Source organism: Macrobrachium rosenbergii, chromosome 20, assembly GCF_040412425.1.
Source record: "Macrobrachium rosenbergii isolate ZJJX-2024 chromosome 20, ASM4041242v1, whole genome shotgun sequence".
NCBI classification, from domain to species: domain Eukaryota; kingdom Metazoa; phylum Arthropoda; class Malacostraca; order Decapoda; family Palaemonidae; genus Macrobrachium; species Macrobrachium rosenbergii.
The window spans coordinates 40,970,001-40,992,500 of record NC_089760.1 but is presented as its reverse complement, the minus strand read 5'-3'; the positions used below and the strand labels follow the sequence as shown (position 1 = coordinate 40,992,500).

Genomic DNA, 22,500 nt, shown 5'->3' with positions numbered 1-22,500 from the left:
GGTCAGTTAATTCCACGGGGAATTTCGTTTTGAGCCAGGGAATGTTTTCAAACTAAATATCAATATTTGCCTTCATAGGAAGATAATATTTAATATTCCTAATTTGCCTTGTTAACAATTTTTTACTTAAAAAGAGAAAGTTTACAAACTCCACTGACTAATCCTTTCTCATTTTAATACACAAATCTTTACAGACATCGAATTTCGTCATGTGTCTTAGTTCAAATTTCCCCATAGGGGGGTAGTGCAACCAGTGCACCTCACAGCGTCCCTTCGGCCCTTAGCTGCAACCTCTTTCATTCCTTTTGCTGTACCTCCGTTCATATTCTCTTTCTTCCACCTTACTTTCCACTCTATCCTAACAGTTTTTTCGTAGTGCAGCTGCGAGTTTTCCTCCTGTTACACCTTTCAAACCTCCTTTACTCTCAGTTTTCCTTTCAGTACTGAATGACCTCGTAGGTCCCAACGCTTGGCCTTTGGCTTAAATCTTATATTCCTATCCTGATTCAGAGTTTTACAAACTTGGCTTCCGATGTGTATCTTTGCTCTCTAACCAAGCCGTTATTATTATTATTTTTTTCCGTTCTTTTGACGAACGGCGAGCTGACGTCACTTCCGTTCGCATGGTGGTATTTCCGTGGACTACTTAATCGTGTAATACTTTCGTTTTTGTGTGTCTGTGGTCTTCGAATATAGGCTAGATTAATGTTTTCGATGCTGCATGAAATATATATTCAGAAATGTCAGTAGAGAATGATCAAGGTTATATATGGAGGTTAATTTTGCATGTCGTAGGTTATACAAAGGTTTTTTGCTGACACACACACACACACACACACATATATATATATATATATATATATATATATATATATATATATATATATATATATATATATATATATATATATATATATATATAAATATATAATATATATATATATATTTGCTGTTTATACAGACATAAAAGTATACTGTATATATTTATGCCTCTGTCAGTGTAAATACCGTTCTTAAATAAATATAAAACACACATTACACATTATATATATATATATACATATATATGTTATATAAATAAATATAAATATACACACATTATATATATATATACATATATATATACGTCTATATAATTTATATAGTATATGTATGTGTATATATATATATATATATATATATATATATATATATATATATATATATATACACATATATACACATATACGTCTATATAATTTATATATATATATATATGTATATATATATATATATATATATATATATATATATATATATATATATATATATATATATATAATCTGTGTGTATATGCATAACATCGTGAATGAATGGCTAATAGATACAAGCATGAAAGTGATGATTTTTTTATCCGCCCACCCAGCATCCGTACACTTTACATGATCAAAATATCTGCTGACGAAGAAAAAACAGAGATCAGAGAAAGTCATACAGGTAGTGGCGCATTGTTATTGTTGTTTTTGTTGCCTCCATGTGGTGGTGTTGTTTTTGTTGCCTCACAAAAGCAACAGTTCGTACAAAGAGCGACACACAAAGCAAATGAAGGGAGGAATATTGTCACCGGTTGGTCTACTACTGCGGCCGTGACGATGATGACGCCCTCAGAGAAGTTATTTATTTATTTAGTTACTTATCAGTGTACAGTTTATATATATATATATATATATATATATATATATATATATATATTATAATATATATTATTATTATTATTATTATTATTATTATTATTATTATTATTATTATTATCCACAAGGTGAACCCTATTCATATGGAACAAACGCACAGGGACCATTGACGTGAAATTATGTAGATCTGAATGAATGGTATGGATTTTTTTTTAGAAAATTGTAAACAAATAATTTAACTGAATAAATAATTGTAAAGCAAACATTAATTACAGATGTGTATGTAGTATAATAATATATACATACCTATAAATATATATATATATATATATATATATATATATATATATATATATATATATATATATATATATATATATATATATATATATATATATATATATATATATATATATATATATATATTTATGTATATATTATATATATTTGTATGTAATATGTGCTATATATTTATAGATATATAATGTATGTGTATGTAGTATAGGTATACATTATATACATACACATATATGCTGTCAAAGAGTAAGGTTCCTGAGATAGAACAACATTTGGTTTAACTGTAATGGCTGATAAGGCGATTGACGCTTCCTATTGGAGTAGATAGATAATCAGATATACAGAGAGATAAATAGATAGATAGATAGGGGCCCTCATGATACGGGTGTGAAAACGAGGTCGTTGACCCCAGACCTCTCCTTATCGAGTTTTGCCGATGAGTCGGTAGACTGGAAAATCACTTTATTTGATGAAGTGCTGAGGATCAGAATGGTTGCATTTATTGGTTCGGAAGGGGGCGTGAGTAAACAAGTAAAAAATGCGCCGATGAGGAGCCGCGGTCCATGAAACTTTAACCACGGCTCGGTATCGGCCTGTCCTATATCGTTGCTAGACGCACAATCATGGCTAACTTTAACCTTAAATAAAACAAGTAAAAAAATGCGCCGAAGTTTCCTCGGCACAATCGTGTTTTCTGTACATCGAAAATAGATCTATCTTTAGGTGGCCTCGGTATAATGCCGTATGAGCCGCGGCCCATGAAACTCAAAGCCGGCCGTGGTGGCCTATCCTATATCGTTGCCAGACGCACGATTATGGCTAACTTTAACCCTAAATAAAATTAAAACTACTGAGGCTAGAGGGCTGCAATTTGGTATGCTTGATGACTGGAGGGTGGATGATCAACGTACCAATTTGCAGCCCTCTAGCCTCAGTAGTTTTTAAGATCTGAGGGCGGACAGAAAAAGTGCGTGGTTAGAAGGGGAAAAATGAATACCAGAGGGAAGAAAAAAAATTGAAGCAAGAACACGTAAAGAAAATGGGAAGAGGGAGTAATAAGAGTCGAGAGGGAAAACGAAGAAGACAAACTCAAGCAAAGACAGGCAAGAAAAAAAAATTAATAAAAAAAGATCAGTGCTGTCATTATCATTATTGCCGTCATGATTGTTCTCGTCAGCTGTTTTGTTAGGAGCGAGAGAAAGCTGTGTGTACGTGTGTGTGCGTGTGTGTTTGTTTGTGTGTGTGTGTTTGTGTATTGACGAAGTGCTAACCTCAGTCCATCTTCTCCTTCTGGAATGTTCTATAGACCCTCTTGGAAAGATTGCCATCTCGTTGTTTATTGTTTTATTTTGTTTATTTAATAAATTGTTTTTGTTTATAACTATTATGGGTTGTTGGTTCTTCAAGTTATTGGATTTTGTCGTAATTAGGTTCCAATCTGTGTGGAGTCGTTTAATGATACGGTTAAATTGCTTTTGTATTGTATGATACAGAAAAACACACAAAAATCCCTTTTATACCTGTACGGTTACATTCATTCTGATGCAAATTTCGCCTTACCATCTCTTTTAAGAAACGAAAGAACTTCGGTTTAGGACCCTTAGTCCAAATCCTCTCTCTCTCTCTCTCTCTCTCTCTCTCTCTCTCTCTCTCTCTCTCTCTCTCTCCCTTAGCTAGGGAGAGAGCAGCTGCGTGATAAAATAGTGTGCAAAATGCAGTGGATAAGGGAACTCTCTCTCTCTCTCTCTCTCTCTCTCTCTCTCTCTCTCTCTCTCTCTCTCTCTCTCTCTCTCTCTCTCTCTCTCTCTCTGCTAGGGAGTGAGCAGCTGCATGATAAAATGTTTCAGGGCTCTATCCAAAATGCAGTGGTAAGAGAACTCTCTCTCTCTCTCTCTCTCTCTCTCTCTTAGCTAGGGAGAGAGCAGCTGCATGATAAAATAATGTTTCAGGGCTCTGTGCAAAATGCATTGGATAAGGGAACTGTATGTCAATCTCTCTCTCTCTCTCTCTCTCTCTCTCTCTCTCTCTCTCTCTCTCTCTCTTGGGCGGATAGAATTCAGGCGTGACATAGATTGGGCCCTTAACCGCAGATTATGCGGTGGCTGTTCTAATTATCTTGAGATCCCCTCTCCCCCCCTTTCTATCGTGTACCCAACCGCCGTAACTGTTTCCAGATTATTATTGCAGAAGTTCTGTACGCGCTGAATGTAAATGTTGCTTTGTTTTAATATTAAGTCTCATGGCACAGACCATTAGTACAAACAACTTGCACATGTTCCTCCATTTATATACTTATATATATATATATATAAATATATATATATATATATATATATATATATATATATATATATATATATATATATATTTATATATATAATTTACAGTTTAATTGGCTAGGAAAACTTCTTTATGTAACTTTAATTGTGAGGCGTATGATCTCTTCTGTAACAGAATAAGATCTTTCGTGGTACAATTCGTAATGTTTTTGACTGATGTTGAATAAATGTTCAACAATCATCAGTAATTTAAGCCTGGGCCGTGCAATCTTAAATAATTTTGTGTTGACGATGGTGAAAATAACTGTCATTAGCTTTATTATATCATAGCAACGCATTGCAGACGTCCACACCTATTAAGCAGGTCGCCAGCCAGCTAACTCACACAGGTAATAATAATAATAGTTGTTATTATTATTATTATTATTAGGGACATTTTAGAAAAGAATTTGGATCAGCTATAAGTGATATAGAAACGAGAAAGAAAGGAACATTAAAAGCCTATAGAAAGGAACATTAAAAGCCTATGGTATTCACTGACAGACAGAATGGAACATCTGACCTTTTTCTGATAGATATTGTAATATAATTGGTTTTTCTTATGGAGGTACATTTTTTTATGATAATTCAGAAACATAGAGTATCTGGTTACTGTATCAAGCTTTCCAGCCCGTGCGTGTTCGCAGTAAATCTCGAAAGAAGTCACTGCTGTCTTAATGAGCTTTGCAGGAAGGAGGTCAGTACCCGAGATGAGCTCATAGTCTTTGGCTCATACCCTTGGCTGCCTGACTCTCAGTCCAGAAAGACCTAAAACAAGGTCATTAGTATTCCTTCCTTTCTTCCTTCCTTCATTAGAACCAAGGAGGTTAGATTAGAACTCATCCCCCTTCCCCTACCTCTCTAACATTACTCTCTCCCCCACCTCTCCAACACCTACCCGCTCCCCTACATCTCCAACATCTACCTCCTTCCTCCACCTCTCCAACATCAGCCGCCGAGCGGTACGCGCACGGAGACTCCATATATGAAAGCGTAGGTTCGTATGTTAGGAAAAATACAAATTTCGTTCTAATATATTTAAGACCGAAAATGATTAATCCGTGTCAAGATTCGAATGACATCGTGGAAGCTGCATGCTATTATTTTCAGCCTTGCATTGCAAGCTATAAATACTTGGTAAGCTTACCTGGTATCTCATGTTCCGCTTTTCCCTTTTACGGGGTAGTGCCATCAGTGCACCTTTCGCAATACACTGTAGGCATTACTTAAGGTTGGTCTTTGCAGCGTCGCTTCGGCCCCTAGCTGCAACCACTTTCATCCTTTTACAGCACCTCCGTTCATATTCTCTTTCTCCCACTGCGAGGTTTTCCTCCTGTTACACCTTTCAAACCTCATTTACTTTCAGTTTCCATTTCAGCGCTGAATGACCTTAAAGGCCCCAGCGCTTGGACTTTGGCCTAAATTTGATATATTTATATATATATATATATATATATATATATATATATATATATATATATATATATATATATATATATGTGTGTGTGTGTGTGTGTGTGTGTGTGTGTGTGTGTGTGTGTGTGTGTGCGTGTGTATTATATTAATTTTGGATTTTTTCCATCATACAGCTTCATCCTATCTCTCCTGCCATTTACCTTTGGCTCGCAAAGGTAAATAACCCTTACCTCACCTAGGGAACCATATGGTACTGTTGACATTATGCCCCATTCTGTCTGTTGAGAGGATTTCCTGAAGCTGCTGAATCATCTCGTAGCCTTTACCTTTTTTTTCGGGGAATTTGCAGTTACTTGTAAGGTGGCTCTATGTATATGACAGATCGGTTTTATTATTTTATTATTATTATTATTATTATTATTATTATTATTATTATTATTATATAATACTACTACTATTATTATTATTATTAGCTTTCGGGAATCTGTTCGGTTCCCCTTTTCAGTATTATTATTATTATTATTATTATTATTATTATTATTATTATTATTATTATTATTATTATTATTATTTCAAGTTCAGAGGGATGGACTACTGAATTTGCAGTTATATGTAAGGTGCCTGTATGTTTATGAAAGATCGGTTGTATTATTATTATTATTATTATTATTATTATTATTATTATTATTATTATTATTAGCATTCGGGAATCTGTTCGATTCCCCTTTTCAATATTATTATTATTATTATTATTATTATTATTATTATTATTATTATTATTATTATTATTATTATTACTGTCTTTTAAGTTTAGAGGGATGGACTACTGAAGTCCTCATCTTATGTAGCCCAGACCTGAATGAAAAGAGACGAAGAAGGATGAAGATAAAGAGGGAATTTGAGAGAGGGCAAAGGTAAAACAAATAACAGAAACGCCGTTCGTGTATTCGGCGTTCGAATCCGCAGTGAAACCGTTTTTTTTAAGAATAGCGAAAGGGAAAATAAACCTGAGAAGAGGTGTTCTGTATAGCCACCCCCTTGTACACCTCACGCGGTGCACTGTAGGCATTACTAGAGGTTCTTCGCACCGTCCCCTCGGCCCCTAGCTGCAGCAACCTTTCATTTCTTTTACTGTACCTCTGTTCATATTCTCTTTCACCTTCTTTTCACCCTCTCCTAACAATTGTTTTGTAGCCCAATTACGAAGTTTTCCTTCTGTTAAACCTTTCAAACCTTTTTACTCTCGGTTTTCCTTTCAGCGCTGAATGACCTCTTAGGTTCCAGCGCTTGGCCTTTGGCCTGAATTTTATATTCAATGCCACCAGTACACTGTAGAGTACAGTGTCCTGTAGAATACATTTCCAGCTTTAATAAGTCGGTAAAAATACTATTGTAATTGTTATATCAAAAGATGCAGGTATCGTCAGTTTTTCGAGAATGCAATTTTGCGTGTGTCTGCATTGTCGCAAATAACATTTACTGTAAATAGAAACGTTTTATTTTTCCTGCATTGTCACAAATTGCATTTAAATAGAAACGTTTTATTTTTCCTGCGACCATAAAGGCTTTCAAGTTAAAAGGAACTACGGAGTAAATGTAAATTTAGACATTTTTATAGAGAAACTAACAGCAAAGTACATCTGATTTCCAACAGCATGTATCTAACAGGAAATTTTTATATCTATGTAAGAGAGATATATATACACATGTATATATAAGTATATTTGTTACTTAATTTTAATTTATTTCAAATTACATGCAGACATATACACACACACATATATATATTTATATATAATATATATATATATATATAATATATATATGTATATGTGTGTGTGTGCGTGCGTGCGCGCGCGTGCACAGATGCCATTTCGCTTCCCTATTAATACTTTCCATTTGGGTAACAAGAACAAAAGACCTCTGGCCCTTTGAAATAAGGTATAACTAGAAGACTCCTTGTGATCTCAGCCCTTTAAAATTCTAATAAAGAGAAAAGACCTATGTGCCTGGGGGCGGGGGTAGCAGAGAGAGGGCGTGGGGAAGAGAGGAGAGGGGGGAGAGAAGGAAAGAGGGAGGGGAAGACTACATGCGACAGCAGGCGAGAGAGAGAGAGAGAGAGAGAGAGAGAGAGAGAGAGAGAGAGAGAGAGAGAGAGAGCAAAAGTGAGGCAGGATTTTCCATCCCCACCGCGAAAACTTTCCTTGGTCTGACCGCAGTCATCTCATGTCGGCGCATGTTGTCTGTCTGTCTGTCTGTCTCTCTGTCTGTGTGTCTGTGCCTGCCAGTTCGCTGTTCGTGTCTGTATGGAGATGAATATAAGGCATCTGTCTTTCTCGTGTCTACCATCATCTGTTTCTCTACGAGTTTGAATTGAATTGAATTGAATGTACAATTCAGGCCAAAGGCCAAACATTGGGACCAATGAGGTCACTCAGCGCTGGATCGGAGACTGACAGTAAAAAGTCTGAAAGGTGTAACAGGAGGAAAACCTCAAAGCAGTTGCACTGTGAATCAATTGTTACGAGAGGATTGAAAGTAAGATGGAAGAAGGAGAATATGAAAGGAGGTACAGTAAAAGGAACGACAGGGGTTGCATGAGGTGCACTGACGGCATCTACGAGTTTGAGCCCGTCTGTCAGTCAACTTACAGAGGGTGCAAGAGAATCTGTCTGATTCTGCCATACAGTTTTTGTGTTCCTGACTGAGCTAGTTGCCTTATTTGAATTCGTGAGATTCTGTCAGCTATCAAAATTCGTATCCTAGGTCTCTCTGAAAATTAAGTATGTTACAGTCATGACGTTCTTGCAATCAAAAATTATGTCAGTTCGCAAGGAACGGAAGCGACATGTCTGTTTAAATAATACATAAAATTTAAAAAAAATGCAAAATGTGAGGTCATTGCACCCTCAAATAATCATAACAAACATTAATATCCTTACAAATTATTTAAACCATCATTCATTCATTTCTGTTACTAATTACATATGATTTTATGTTATGGTTTAGTTTCGGTGAAGAAAGTGCTTCATATAATTAATTATTATTATTCAGAGATGACGAACCCAATTCATATGGAACAAGCCCTGTACAGGAGGGGCCATTGACTCGAAACTCAAGCTTCCATTGAATATGGTGTTCATTCGAAAGAAGTAACAGAAAGTAATGGAAAATACAGAAAGAGGAGATCAGTTATTAGAAAAACAGATAAATTGACAAAGTAAAGAAAAAATAAAAATATAAGTAAATTATTAAAATACAAGGAGAATTGTATTAGAGTAGCATTGCATCTTCGCTTGAACTTCTGAAGTTCCAATTGCAAGACACCCTCAGAGAGGCCGTTAAAAGGAAGTATCATGGGTCACAATGTTCCCTTGAGCCATCTGGCTGCACTATGTAAAACTTAGGACCCCTTTTGTGGTCATATCATGGCCCCGGGGATTAGGGGGCATAACAGGAACATTACCAAATAGACTCTGTATGCGGATATGCTTTCGAATTGTCTCTCTCTTGGGCCAAAAGATTGTTAAATAGCCTAGTCTTACTTTCACTGTTTCTGTTACATAGCCTAATCCTGCTTTCATTGTTTCTGTTAAATAGGCTACTCCTGCTTTCACTGTTTATGTTAAATAGCCTAGTCCTACTTTCATTGTTTCGTTAAGTAGCCTAATCCTACTTTCAATGTTTCTTATAAATAGCCTAATCCTACTTTCACTATTTCTGTTAAATAGCCTAATCCTACTTTCACTGTTTCTGTTAATTAGGCTAATCCTACTTTCACTGTTTATGTTAATAAGCTTAACCTACTTTTAACTGTTTCTGTTAATAAGCCTAATCCTACTTTCACTGTTTCTGTTTAATAGCCTAATCCTACTTTCACTGTTTTTGTTAAATAGCCTAATCCTACTTTCATTGTTTCAGCTAATAAGCCGAATCCTACTTTCACTGTTTCTGTTAAATAGCCTAATCCTACTTTCACTGTTTCTGTTAAATAGCCTACTCCTACTTTCACCTGAGTCTTGAAATGGAGAAACGAATCCACAGTTATGTACGGGTAAATAATAGTTGAAAATAAATCTCTACAGAGATTTTTCGGGAATCTTTTCAATTGAAAAAGGGAATCGAATAGATTCCCGAGAGCTCTCTGTAGAGATTTATTTTTCAATATATTTGTACCCATACGTAACTGTGGATTTGTTTCTCCAATCAGTCGGATATTCTCTTCAGAAATGACAGAGAAAAAGATGGTCAAATTGAACAGTTCGTGAAAAAATAATGTGGATAATTTATTGAGAGGAAATAAATTTTGTGTTGTGACTTGCAGAAAAGGAGATTGGACGACAGGCATTCATTTTTATAGAGGGATAGGTAGACACAGATATTGTTAATATTGGGATTGTAAAGTCTCTCATAATGACTTTCTGGGAAACCAGAAGACTGTACCCTTCTGGCATCACGCCCCAGGATGGTATAAAATCGTTGGGGGATGAGGGTGCAAGCCCATGCCCCTTTTGCAGCTGTGCCAAATGGCCCTAACCTTACGAATGCGAGATAAGTGCCCGAACTCTGAGCCATGCCAGCCACTGTATATTTATATGATTTTTGCCAAAACATAAAAGATAAGTAAAACAGAAAACGGGAAATCGTTATCAGCTAAAGAAAACGGGAAATCTTGATCCAAGCGTGAAACGACTTACCTCGATGTGTTTAATTCTGTCTATAACGGAGTCTTCTTTAATTCTTTTAATGAAGGCGTATCCGGCACCGTTGTCTGTGATCGTGAGCCCCAGAGCGTCTTCTGTTTTGGTTATTTCTATCTCCTTTGGCCTTCCTGCGGGTGGAACAAGGGGGAAAATCTCTTAGGAAAGGTCTTGATAATGTCCCTTCATTTGCTAAAATAAACAGGTAAAAATGAGGCAATCGAGTTTTCTGTACAGTCGCTACACCGTATAATAAAGGTCACCGAAAACAGATCTATCTTTCGGTGGTCTCGGTATAATGCTGTATGAGCCACGGAACATGAAACTTGAACCACGGCCCAGTGGTGGTCTATCCTATATCGTTGCCAGAAGCACGATTCGGGCTAACTTTAACTTTAAATAGAATAAAAAATACTGAGGCTAGAGGGCTGCAATTTGGCATGTTCGATGATTGGAGGGTGGATGATCAACATACCAATTTCCAGCCCTCTAGCCTCAGTAGCTTTTAAGATCTGAGGGCGGACAGAAAAAAGTGTGGACGGACAGACAAAGCCGGCACTATAGTTTCCTTTTACAGAATTAAAATGCTACTGAAAAGTATTGGTTAAAAATAACTTTACCTTGCGGATATTTCCTGGACTGCAATGAATAGAATAAGCTACTGAGATACTTTCCTTGCAGGATATTTCCTGAACAGTTGCGAACAGAACCTTCTTAGAAACTTTCCTATCTGGACAAAGTTGGCTTTGTGTGTCGATGCTCACTTGGTATCTAATTGTTCATACATTCCATTTGTCAGTTTTAATGCTGTTTTTCAGGGATTATACCTAGCATCTCCCTTAGTCTGTTACCATGACATTTCATCATAATCAGTTATCTCTTGTATTTAGCATTCATGTGAGTCAGTTTATTGGTTTTACAGTGTTGTGGCGCCTTATTCCCTCTAGGTTATATGGCAGGAACCCTTGAAGTTTATTGTTTGGTCAAAAAAATCCTTGTAAATATTTGACTTTTCAATCAGAATTGTTTCAGGTCATCTCAGACAGCTTTTTTGCCGAGGCGAGTTAAACTTGAGTTGGTTTTTATGTGACCTTTTGAAAATACATAATTTCAGTAACAGACAATTGACCATTTGTAGAGATGGTTACTATATGCTTTCCACCATGACTAATTCTGTTCACTTATAGCAATTAACAGCCAAGAAAAATCGGGTTGATGAATCGTGAGCACTCTAATGAATAAAACGTGATCTTCCAGGGTCTGTAATTGCTATTATTTTCTTGGTCGTAAAATTTATTAGCTTATAAGGTAATTTTATTTTGTTTCGGCTCATATCACCATCTTAGAGCCTTGTCAGAAAATGATGCAAGTTTCAGGAGTTTTTGTTTTTAATCATTTAACCCAGTGGTTCTCAACCTTTTTTTTATTACCACGCCCCCTCTAAGAGTTGGTACTTCCCTCCACGCCCCACCCCTTGCATCTGTGAGTAAATTCCCACCCGGATTTAAAGGAAAATAAAAAAAGAGGTATTTTTATTCTTTTGGGAATGAATTAGTGAGATACTTGACACTGCTTCTTAGCGACTCTTATTAAGAGAATAATAAGTATAATTAGAGAATGTTTAATTTTTCACTAGGGCTCGCGCCTCCCTTTGAAATTGCTAATGCCCCCGAGGTTGAAAACCACTGATTTAACCCCTTGGATGACTTTTAACGTTTCATCCAATAACCCAACAGTCACTCATTATCTTGGTCCTATAGCTTGGGCGGAGAGAGGCCTTGGTCCAAGACCGTTCGTATATAAAAATTTTAGAGGTCTTGACACTGTTGGCAAGTGCGATGGATATCCATACTCACTGCCGCTCATGAGCGACTTTTTAAACCATGTAAAAGGCCCTGGTAGAAGAAACAGAGCTTAATGCTGGGGAAAAAAATTGAGCATTATGAATAAATCTGCAACCCTTCTGTTAAAATTAAAGTTAAAGTCCTCCTGGGCCTCTGTAGGTTCATAGGGCAGGCGCTGATCTCCTGTTTCCTAGGCCGACAGCCAGTGGGGAAAAGGTCCCAGTGCCTATGACACGTGGCCAGTGTGTCTCTAGGCCCACTGTTTAACTCCCCAGCCTGTACCAATATATATATATATATATATATATATATATATATATATATATATATATATATATATATATATATATATATATATATATACACTATATCCATACACGCACAGAATATCACTGGGTATTGTTAAAGGGTAAAATCACATGGACATTATTTCGTAATTGTATTATTTCTACGAAGTTCATTGTGCTACCTAAAATCCTAAATAACCTTTTAAATTTTGTATAACAAGAAAGATTTTGTAATATGTAGAAGCAAATGTACACGTACACACACACGGAGAGAGAGAGAGAGAGAGATTATCGTGCTGTCTGAAAATCTAAACTTCTGAAATAGTTTTGTTCATAATACGGAAGATTTTGCACACACACACACACACAGAGAGAGAGAGAGAGAGAGAGAGAGTTGTAAATGATACCGATGGTACCCATAATCGTAAATCCTTCAAAACAATGTGAGCACATGTATGTATTCGTTCACCCATCCACCGCGTTTGTGTGTTTAAGGTAGGATTACATCCCCCAACTCTGCAAACTGGATTACATTTATACAGCGGAAGTTAACTGATGTATGATGAGAATAATAGAGAATGATAGAGAATGATAACTGATGAGAATAATGGAGAACTATAAAGGAAAATTGGAGATAAAACCAGCATCAGTCTTTCAGTAAATCCTATTTACTGTACAGTTTTATTTATTTTCATTGTGTAGGGGTTGTCCCCCCGCCTCTCTCTCTCTCTCTCTCTCCGGAAAATCTATCCTTTTTGACCAAAACTCTTTAAAAGGTTATTGAGAATTTTAAACAGCACACTAATCTCTCTATCTCTCTCTCTGTGGAAAATCTTTCCTTTTGTGACCAAAACTATTTAAAAGGTTATTTAGAATTTTAAAATCACTGTTACTAACCAAAACTGTTTCTCTTATCTGGAAAATCTTTCCTGTTATAACCAAAACTATTTCCAAAGTTATTTGGAATTTTAGATAGCACAATAAACTCATTCTCTCTCTCTCTCTCTCTCTCTCTCTCTCTCTCTCTCTACCTAAGCTAATCATCTCAGAGTATGCGGTGATGACTTACCTTTTCTGTGTGCAAATATGAAGTCGTCTAGGCCGATTTGTCCCCCTAAAAGTTTCGTCATGTCGACCTTGTGTGTATTGAGTGTGCAGAACAGAATCTGGAATGAGAGGAATCATTTGTTATTCGTTGTTAATTTTTCTTTGCCCCGTAGGGGGTTATTGCCATCAGTGCACCTCATGCGGTGCACTGTAGGCATTACTTAAGGTTCTTTGCAGCGTTCCTCAGGGCCCTGGCTGCAACCCCTTTCGTTCCTTTTACTGTACCTCCTTTCATATTCTCTCTCCTGCATTTTACTTTCCACCCTCTCCTAACAATTGATTCATTGTGCAACTGCTTTGAGGTTTTCCTCCTGTTACACCTTTCAACCCTTTTACTGTCAGTTTCCGTTTCAGTGCTGAATGACCTCATAGGTCCCAGTGCTTGGCCTTTGTCCTGAATTCTATATATTTAGTTTAGTTCAGTTTTGCTTTAAATTTGTTCCTTTGTAAACAAACGTATTCATATGTAAAGAGTAATTCTAAGATAAAGTAAATATATGATACCTTTAATTATGTGATTTGTAGATGGCGTCAAGTTAAGGTAAAAGGTTGTTTTAGGAGGTGTTCATTACTTTGTTCAGAAGTGCTCTACGAAAATATGATTATATACTTAATGTAATTATTCCAGTTTCCCATCCCGAAATAACTTGAAATGTATGGAGCGTCAGGTACAATCCAGTACCACAACAGGTGAATTCCCTTCGGTTGAAATTGAATTTTTTATTTAAATATCAAGAATACGACACTGAAAAAAAATGTTTGTGTAAATATCAGGAGTCGCAAGTACCATAACTTTTTTCATTTTAATATTAAGAATATGAGATTGAAAATGTTATTTTTTTCTGGTAAAAATATCAGGAATTGCAAGTACTGTAACTTTTTTTTTATCAAGAACATGAGATTGAAATTTTTTTTCTTTCTGGTAAAAATATCAGGAATCGCAAGTACTGTAACTTTGTTTTTTTAATATCGAGAATATGAGATTGAACAAAAATTTTTTAAAATTTAACTTTGTTTTTAATATCGAGAATATGAGATTGAACAAAAAATTTTCTGGTAAAAATATCAGGAATCGCAAATACTATAACTTTTTTAATATCAAGAATATGAGATTTAAAATGTTTTCTTTCTGGTGAAAATATCAGGAATCCCAAGTACTATAACTTTGATTTTTTTTAAATATCAAGAATCGAAAGTGCTGTAATGCAGTCATATCATCAAAAATGACTGTAATAAAAGTGTGTGTGTGTTGGTGGCATGCAGCAGTCGCGTGAAGGTCACGTATCGTCCTAAAACGTGGCGTGTATTGTCCGTAGACTAGTTTATATTTTTTATGTATTTATTTATTTATAAATTTCGCCGTACATATTTTACTCCTTCTGGAAGGTGCTCGTGGAACCACAGCAAGGCCGGATGCAAATTACTCCAAATGCATAGAGAATTTGAAGTGGAAATATGTGGCTTATTGTATTTGTGAGTATAAAAAAGTCACAAATATATGTGACAAAAGAAACGCATTTCTTTCGAAGGATTAGACTGTCAGCCAAAAAGAAAAAAGGAAATCTTTGTTCGGCATATTCTCGTATTATTACGCACTTGGTTATATTCTAGCGAACACGAGCTGATAATGAGAAATCCGTTAAAAGAACAGCATATGACAGCTTTGCCGTTACTGAGATAGCAAATCTCCCACGTTACACTGTCACTTGAAAGCAGCAGTCTCTCTCTCTCTCTCTCTCTCTCTCTCTCTCTCTCTCTCTCTCTCTCTCTCTCTCAGATGACCTTGATGGATTTACCATTCTGGAGACTTCGTTTCCCACTATTAGAGTACGGGAATGCATTGCGTTGTTAGTATTCTCAAGCTGATTGCAGTTCCCTTCAGAAATATGCTTCCCAATATTGAATTGAATGTAGAATTTAGGCCAAAGGCCAAGCACTGGGACCTATGAGGTCATTCAGCGCTGAAACGGAAATTGACAGTAGAAGTTTTGAAAGGTGGAACAGGAGGAAAACCTTTGGCAGTTACATTATGAATCAATTGTTAGGAGAGGGTGGAAAGTAAGATGGAAGAAAGAGAATATGAAAGGAGGTACAGTAAGAGGAACGAAAGGGGTTGCAGCTAGGGGCCGAAGGCACGCTGCAAAGAACCTTAAGCAATGCCTACATTGCACCGCATGAGGTGCACTGACGGCACTACCCCCTTACGGGGGCTTCCCACATTACTTAGAGTAATGTTTGTTGGACTTGACAGTGATTGCTGCTGTTTCTGGTGCCTTGAGGCATTATGTGACGTCAGACTTCTTGGCCCAAGGAAGAGTCTCTCTCTCTCTCTCTCTCTCTCTCTCTCTCTCTCTCTCTCTAAAAATTTCTTATGACAAAAATTATTTAAAGAGTTATTTAGCATTTTAGATGGTACAATAAACTCTCTCTCTCTCTCTCTCTCTCTCTCTCTCTCTCTCTCTCTCTCTCTCTCTCTCTCTCTCTCTCTCTCTCTCAAGATGAGGTATTTAATAATTTCATACCGCTTCCTATCGTGACAGATGGGCTTACCTATTTTGTTCTCTCAGTTTGTGGATATCGGTTCATAAGGTAATGATTACCAAATTCTGTTCTGTCTTATAACAAATAACAGCTTCTTCAGTATTGAGATACTGTAAGGACATAATATCCCATTAACCCACAAAAAATAACAAATAACAGCTTCTTCAGTATTGAGATACTGTGAGGACATAATCCGTCCCATTAACCCACAAAAATGTCTTGAAAAAGATGGTGCAAAATCTCAGTGAAAAGACGTAATGTCAACATTCGTTTCCTATTATTTTATTGGACTGGTAAGTTTGAAAAAATAAGAAATGACAAAGAATATAGAAAATATTTGACTAAAACATTCCACTAGCCAAGGATAATGAACTTCGGTACGTACCAAATATGCAGATAATAATAGTACAAAACATTGAATCAAAATTCTTGTTTTACGGTTGATGATGAGGGGAGGTTCTAATTCAGCTTTCTCCAGGTACAATTTTGCAAGGAAAACTTTAGTAAGTGGGAATATCATACTAAGAAAGACAAGGAAAATTTCCTCAGGCAGTGGAGAAACTGCTCACAACATAAATACCTACATAACTGGGGGAAAAAATCCCCACCATTTCTTTTTGCTTTCGTGGACGGGTTAATGAAGGGAAAATTTAACCATGTTCTGCAACAAATAAATTTAACCATGTTACTGCAAGGTACCCAGTCGAAATAAGACTTATTGCAAGGTTCTCAGTCAGAGTTCTCAATCAAAATAAGACTTGTTTGGTTTCCATTCAAAATAGTGTTGTGGCAAGGTTCCCAGTCAAAATAAGACTTGCTGCAAGGTTCCCAGTCAAAATAAGATTTTTGTTGCAAGGTTCCCAGTCAGAATAAGATTTTTGTTGCAAGGTTCCCAGTCAGAATAAGACTGTTGTTGCAAGGTTCTCAGTCAGAATAAGACTGATGTTGCAAGGTTCTCAGCCTAAATAAGACTTGTAAGGTGTCCATTCAATATAAGTGTTGTTGCAAGGTTCCCAGTGAAAATAAGGCTTGTTGCAGGGTTCCCAGTCAGAATAAGACCGTTATTGCAATGTTCCCAGTCAGAACAAGACTGCAGACAGTTTCTTATAGGAATATCGTTCCACAATTCAAATAAAAGGAATGAATAATTCCCGGTGCATGACAGTACACGACAACGTGGCACCTAAATAATAAGTGGACCTTGATTATGCTCAGCCAAGCAATTTTCTGGCCTTGGTCATTCGCCATGAGCACTAGGGCCTTCAAGCATATCTGAAAGATAAAACTATCGGGAGGTAATAGTCATTAAGATAAAACAGTATTCTATAATGGTAGAACTTCATTTCTGTAGCATGTGTCACTGATATACCATTATATCTGGAGAGACAGAAAGCCTCACTGACAGTTTATAGAAATTGTGGTGGGTTTAAATGCCGTATTATTAAGTACTGGCTGTCAAAAAAGAACTCTTGGAGTCAAAGGTAAAGGGAGGATTGTCAAATATTCATGATTATCAAGTATAGTGTAATGTGCACCATATGAACCATACCGACGTGAAACGTGAATTCGTTATGATTATTCTAATAATATTTTTAGAATTTCGTTTTTTATAGTTAAGTGCCGAATAGCGATAATACTGATTTATACTTGAGAATTCTCGTAACTATACATTTCAAGAACAATACTCAGATACATTTGTGTGATAAGTACAATTTCTGTATCAAAGATACCTGAAACGAATCTTCAAAATTTTTTGGTGTTTCCAAAAATGATAAAGTTATACTAAGCTTAACTTTCGAAGGACATCCGCATAAAACTTCGTCTGGATGCTAAATCCGTTAAGCTAACAATTCATCATACATTTGTAATTACTCACACAAATCCATAAATGTATGAAATTCATACACATGTACTGTACATCCGGATAAGGGTCTGTTTTGCAGACACTCGCCCAATGCAACACATACCAAAGGTTTTATTTAGCTTTGAGTAAAAAGGCAAAACAGTTTTAACTGAACTCTGATATCCAAAACAATACATCGTGCAGAACAGACAAGGAGCAATGCCCCGTTGGGGGTAGTGCCTCCAGTCCACTTCATGTGGTGCACTGTAGGCATTACTTGAGGTTCTTTGCGACATGACTTCGGCCCCTAGCTGCAACCCCTTTCGCTCCTTTTACTGTACCTCCTTTCACATTCTCTTTCTTCCATCTTACTTTCCACCCTCTCCTAACATTTGATTCATAGTGCAACTGCTTTGAGGTTTTCCTCCTGTTACACCTTTCAAGCCTTTTACTGTCAAACATTATATTATGTTGTCGGAAGCTCATAAATATTTACAATGAAACCACTTTCATTCCTTTTACTGCGCCTCCATTCATATTCTTTCTTCCCTCTTACTGTCCACCCTCTTTTAACAATGTTTCATAGGGTAACTGCGAGGATTTCCTCCTGTTACACCTTTTAAACCTCTTACTCTCAATTTCCTTTCAGTGCTGAATGACCTCATAGGTCCCAGTGCTTGGCCTTTGGCATAAATACTATATTCAATTCAGTTCAGTTCAATGCTAGTATGAAAGAATTAAGTATTCTGGAAATAAAAAATTGCAATTTGTTTACCCTAATATCCCTGTTCGAGGACCTATGAGGTCATTCAGCGCTGAAAGGAAATTGAGAGTAAGCGGTTTAAAAGGTGTAACAGGAGGAAATCCTCGCAGTTACCCTATGAAACATTGTTAAAAGAGGGTGGACAGTAAGAGGGAAGAAAGAATATGAATGGAGGCGCAGTGAAAGGAATGAAAGGGGTTTCATTGTAAATATTTATGAGCTTCCGACAACATAATATAATGTTTGTCTGTTTCCTGTGCTGTGAGACATTTTAAGGTATTTCCCGTCTACCACAGTACTGCAACGATGTAGAAGATAATGGGACTTAAGACTTGTTGCAAGGTTCCCACTAAAAATAAGACTTGTCGCAAGATTCTCAGTCAGAATAAGACTTGCAAGGTTCCCACTCAAATAAGACTTTTGTCGCAAGATTCTTGGTCAGAATAAGACTTGTAAGGTTTCCATTCAAAATAAGTGTTGTTATTATACTGTATATATATATATATATATATATATATATATATATATATATATATATATATATATATATATATATATATGTACACATTATTAAAGAATAAAATATAAATAATTATATATAGATTATATATATATATATATATATATATATATATATATATATATATATATATATATATATATATATATATATATATATATATATATATATATATACACACATAATTACTCGTATATATGTACACATTATTAAAGAATAAAAGATGAAAAGGATCACGTGGCAAATAGTGTGGGTTTGTGGGTTTTCCGTGCTGTTGTGCGCACTTATTGAATCAATAAAAATGGCGTTTTATCAGATACGAGAAGTGCTCGAGACGATTCTGATAAAAGCGGTGCGATGGCTTTGTTAGTTACTGGTGATCCGAAAATGGAATGAAATTTGCTAACTCACCGCTTGAACAATATCTTGGGAGGCTGTAATCGATTTCATACATTTCATAATGAATCTAATCTTTGCTTTAATATCGCCTTTGAATGATATAGTCGCCTTGTAGTTAATCCTTTATATGTTCTGTCTGTCTTTTGCTTTCTGTTTTTTTTATGCTTATTCTTGAAACTACGTTAATTGACTTCTGTTTTTTTATGCTTATTCTTGAAACTACGTTAATTGACTTCTGTTTTTTTATGCTTATTCTTGAAACTACGTTAATTGATTTTTGTTGTTTTTATGCTTATTCTTGAAACTACGTTAATTGATTTTTGTTTTTATGCTTATTCTTGAAACTACGTTAATTGACTTTGTTTTTTTTATGCTTATTCTTGAAACTACGTTAATTGACTTTTGTTGTTTTTATGCTTATTCTTGAAACTACGTTAATTGACTTTTGTTTTTTTTATGCTTATTCTTGAAACTACGTTAATTGATTTTTGTTGTTTTTATGCTTATTCTTGAAACTACGTTAATTGATTTTTGTTGTTTTTATGCTTATTCTTGAAACTACGTTAATTGATTTTTGTTGTTTTTATGCTTATTCTTGAAACTACGTTAATTGATTTTTGTTGTTTTTATGCTTATTCTTGAAACTACGTTAATTGATTTTTGTTGTTTTTATGCTTATTTGAAACTACGTTTTGACTTTTGTTTTTTTATGCTTATTCTTGAAACTACGTTAATTGATTTTTGTTGTTTTTAATTCTTGAAACTACGTTAATTGATTTTTGTTGTTTTTATGCTTATTCTTGAAACTACGTTAATTGACTTTGTTTTTTATGCTTATTCTTGAAACTACGTTAATTGACTTTTGTTGTTTTTATGTTTATTCTTGAAACTACGTTAATTGACTTTTGTTGTTTTTATGCTTATTCTTGAAACTACGTTAATTGATTTTTGTTGTTTTTATGCTTATTCTTGAAACTACGTTAATTGACTTTTGTTGTTTTTATGTTTATTCTTGAAACTACGTTAATTGACTTTTGTTGTTTTTATGCTTATTCTTGAAACTACGTTAATTGACTTTTGTTGTTTTTATGTTTATTCTTGAAACTACGTTAATTGACTTTTGTTGTTTTTATGTTTATTCTTGAAACTACGTTAATTGACTTTTGTTGTTTTTATGTTTATTCTTGAAACTACGTTAATTGACTTTTGTTGTTTTTGTTTATTCTTGAAACTACGTTAATTGACTTTTGTTGTTTTTATGCTTATTCTTTATACGTTAATTGACTTTTGTTGTTTTATGCTTATTCTTGAAACTACGTTAATTGACTTTTGTTGTTTTATGCTTGTTCTTGAAACTACGTTAATTGACTTTGTTGTTTTATGCTTATTCTTGAAACTACGTTAATTGACTTCTGTTTTTTTTATGCTTATTCTTGAAACTACGTTAATTGACTTTTGTTGTTTTTATGCTTATTCTTGAAACTACGTTAATTGGCCCAGTCCAAGTGTAAGAAAAACGTGTATTCCGTAATACAGAAAAGAAAAAATCCCCGTAGTGGGGTTGTGGCGTCGGTGCACCTCACTTAGTTCACTGTAGGCATTACTTAAGGTTCGTTGCAGCGTCCCTTCGGCCCCCAGCTGCAGCCCCTTTCATTCCGTTTACTTTGCCTCCATTCGTATTCTTGCTTCCATCTTACTTTCCACCCTCTTCTGACAGTGTTTCATAGGACAACTGCGAGATTTTCCTCCTGTTACACCTTTCAAACCTCTTACTCTCAATTTCCAATCAGCGCTGAATGACCTCATATGTCCCAGCGTATGGCCTTCGGCCTGAATTGTATATTCTATCTATCTACACAAAATGAAAATAAGAGGAAGGCTAAATGAGCTTAGTAATTATATGCACGGCTTCTTTTACAGTAGTTCGGAACAGACGTAAGGTCAATTTAGTTTCCCCTATTAGGAATGAATAAATTCCCTTTTAATGAGCAACGTTAATTAGTCTGACTGTCGAGGAAAAACCTTCTGTTCCGTTTGTGAAATGATTTTCCCTTCACTGCTGAACACCGTAGGGGGTTAGTGTCGTCTGTAGGCATTACTAAAGGTTCTTGGCAGCGTCCCTGCAAAGAACCCATTACTAAAGGTTCTTTGCAGCGTCCCTGCAAAGAACACCCCCCCCAGCTGCAACCCCTTTAATTTTTTTTTTTACTGTACCATATCTTCGTTCATATTCCCTGTCTTCCATCGTACTTTCCACTCTCTCCTAACAGTGGTTTCAACATTATTTTCAGCCCTAATCGACCCTCATAGGTCGCAGCGCATGGCCTTTGGCCTAAATTTTACATTCCAATAACCAAACGCTCGGTAAAGTTTTGCTCTGGGTACAGAAAGAGAATTATTCTTCCCTCCCCCAGTTGTTGACATTCTTTAAGACTGAAAGCGTTCGAAGATTCGAATCTTCAGATGAATGGCGGTTGGGTTCTCGCTCGTGGCATTTCCATTCATCCCATTCACATCACGGGTTAAAGGCCGAAGGGGAAACGAGAGTTGCAACCTTTCGGGTCACGTGCAATGAAAGCAGCAGCGCTCTTGCGCAAGCGCATGAGCGAAGGAATCTCACGCACTTGTGCTTGGTGAATAATAACCTTGCTGTTTCGATGCCTTGACCTACGGCCTCGATACGACATTGATTCCGAACCTCATGTTTGCTTCAGTTTTATTACTTGGGTTTTGTACACAATATACATACATATACATACATATATATACAGTATATATATACATATTTATATATA

At 35.8% G+C, this 22,500-nt stretch overlaps 1 protein-coding gene and 1 long non-coding RNA gene across 2 annotated transcripts in view; one reads left to right on the top strand and one right to left on the bottom strand.

Moving 5' to 3' along the window:
* LOC136849309 (uncharacterized) overlaps window positions 1-22,500 on the top strand; it is a 153,695-nt gene that overhangs the window by 23,094 nt on the left and 108,101 nt on the right. The window lies entirely within an intron of this gene.
* Window positions 1-22,500, bottom strand: part of kermit (PDZ domain-containing protein GIPC-like protein kermit) — a 105,751-nt gene that overhangs the window by 16,158 nt on the left and 67,093 nt on the right. Inside the window, exons 2-3 of the mRNA XM_067122653.1 lie at window positions 13,602-13,698; window positions 10,399-10,532 (exon numbers count right to left, since the gene is read on the bottom strand). Of these exons, the coding sequence (XP_066978754.1) occupies window positions 10,399-10,532; window positions 13,602-13,698 (231 nt within the window). The remainder of the gene's footprint in view (window positions 1-10,398; window positions 10,533-13,601; window positions 13,699-22,500) is intronic.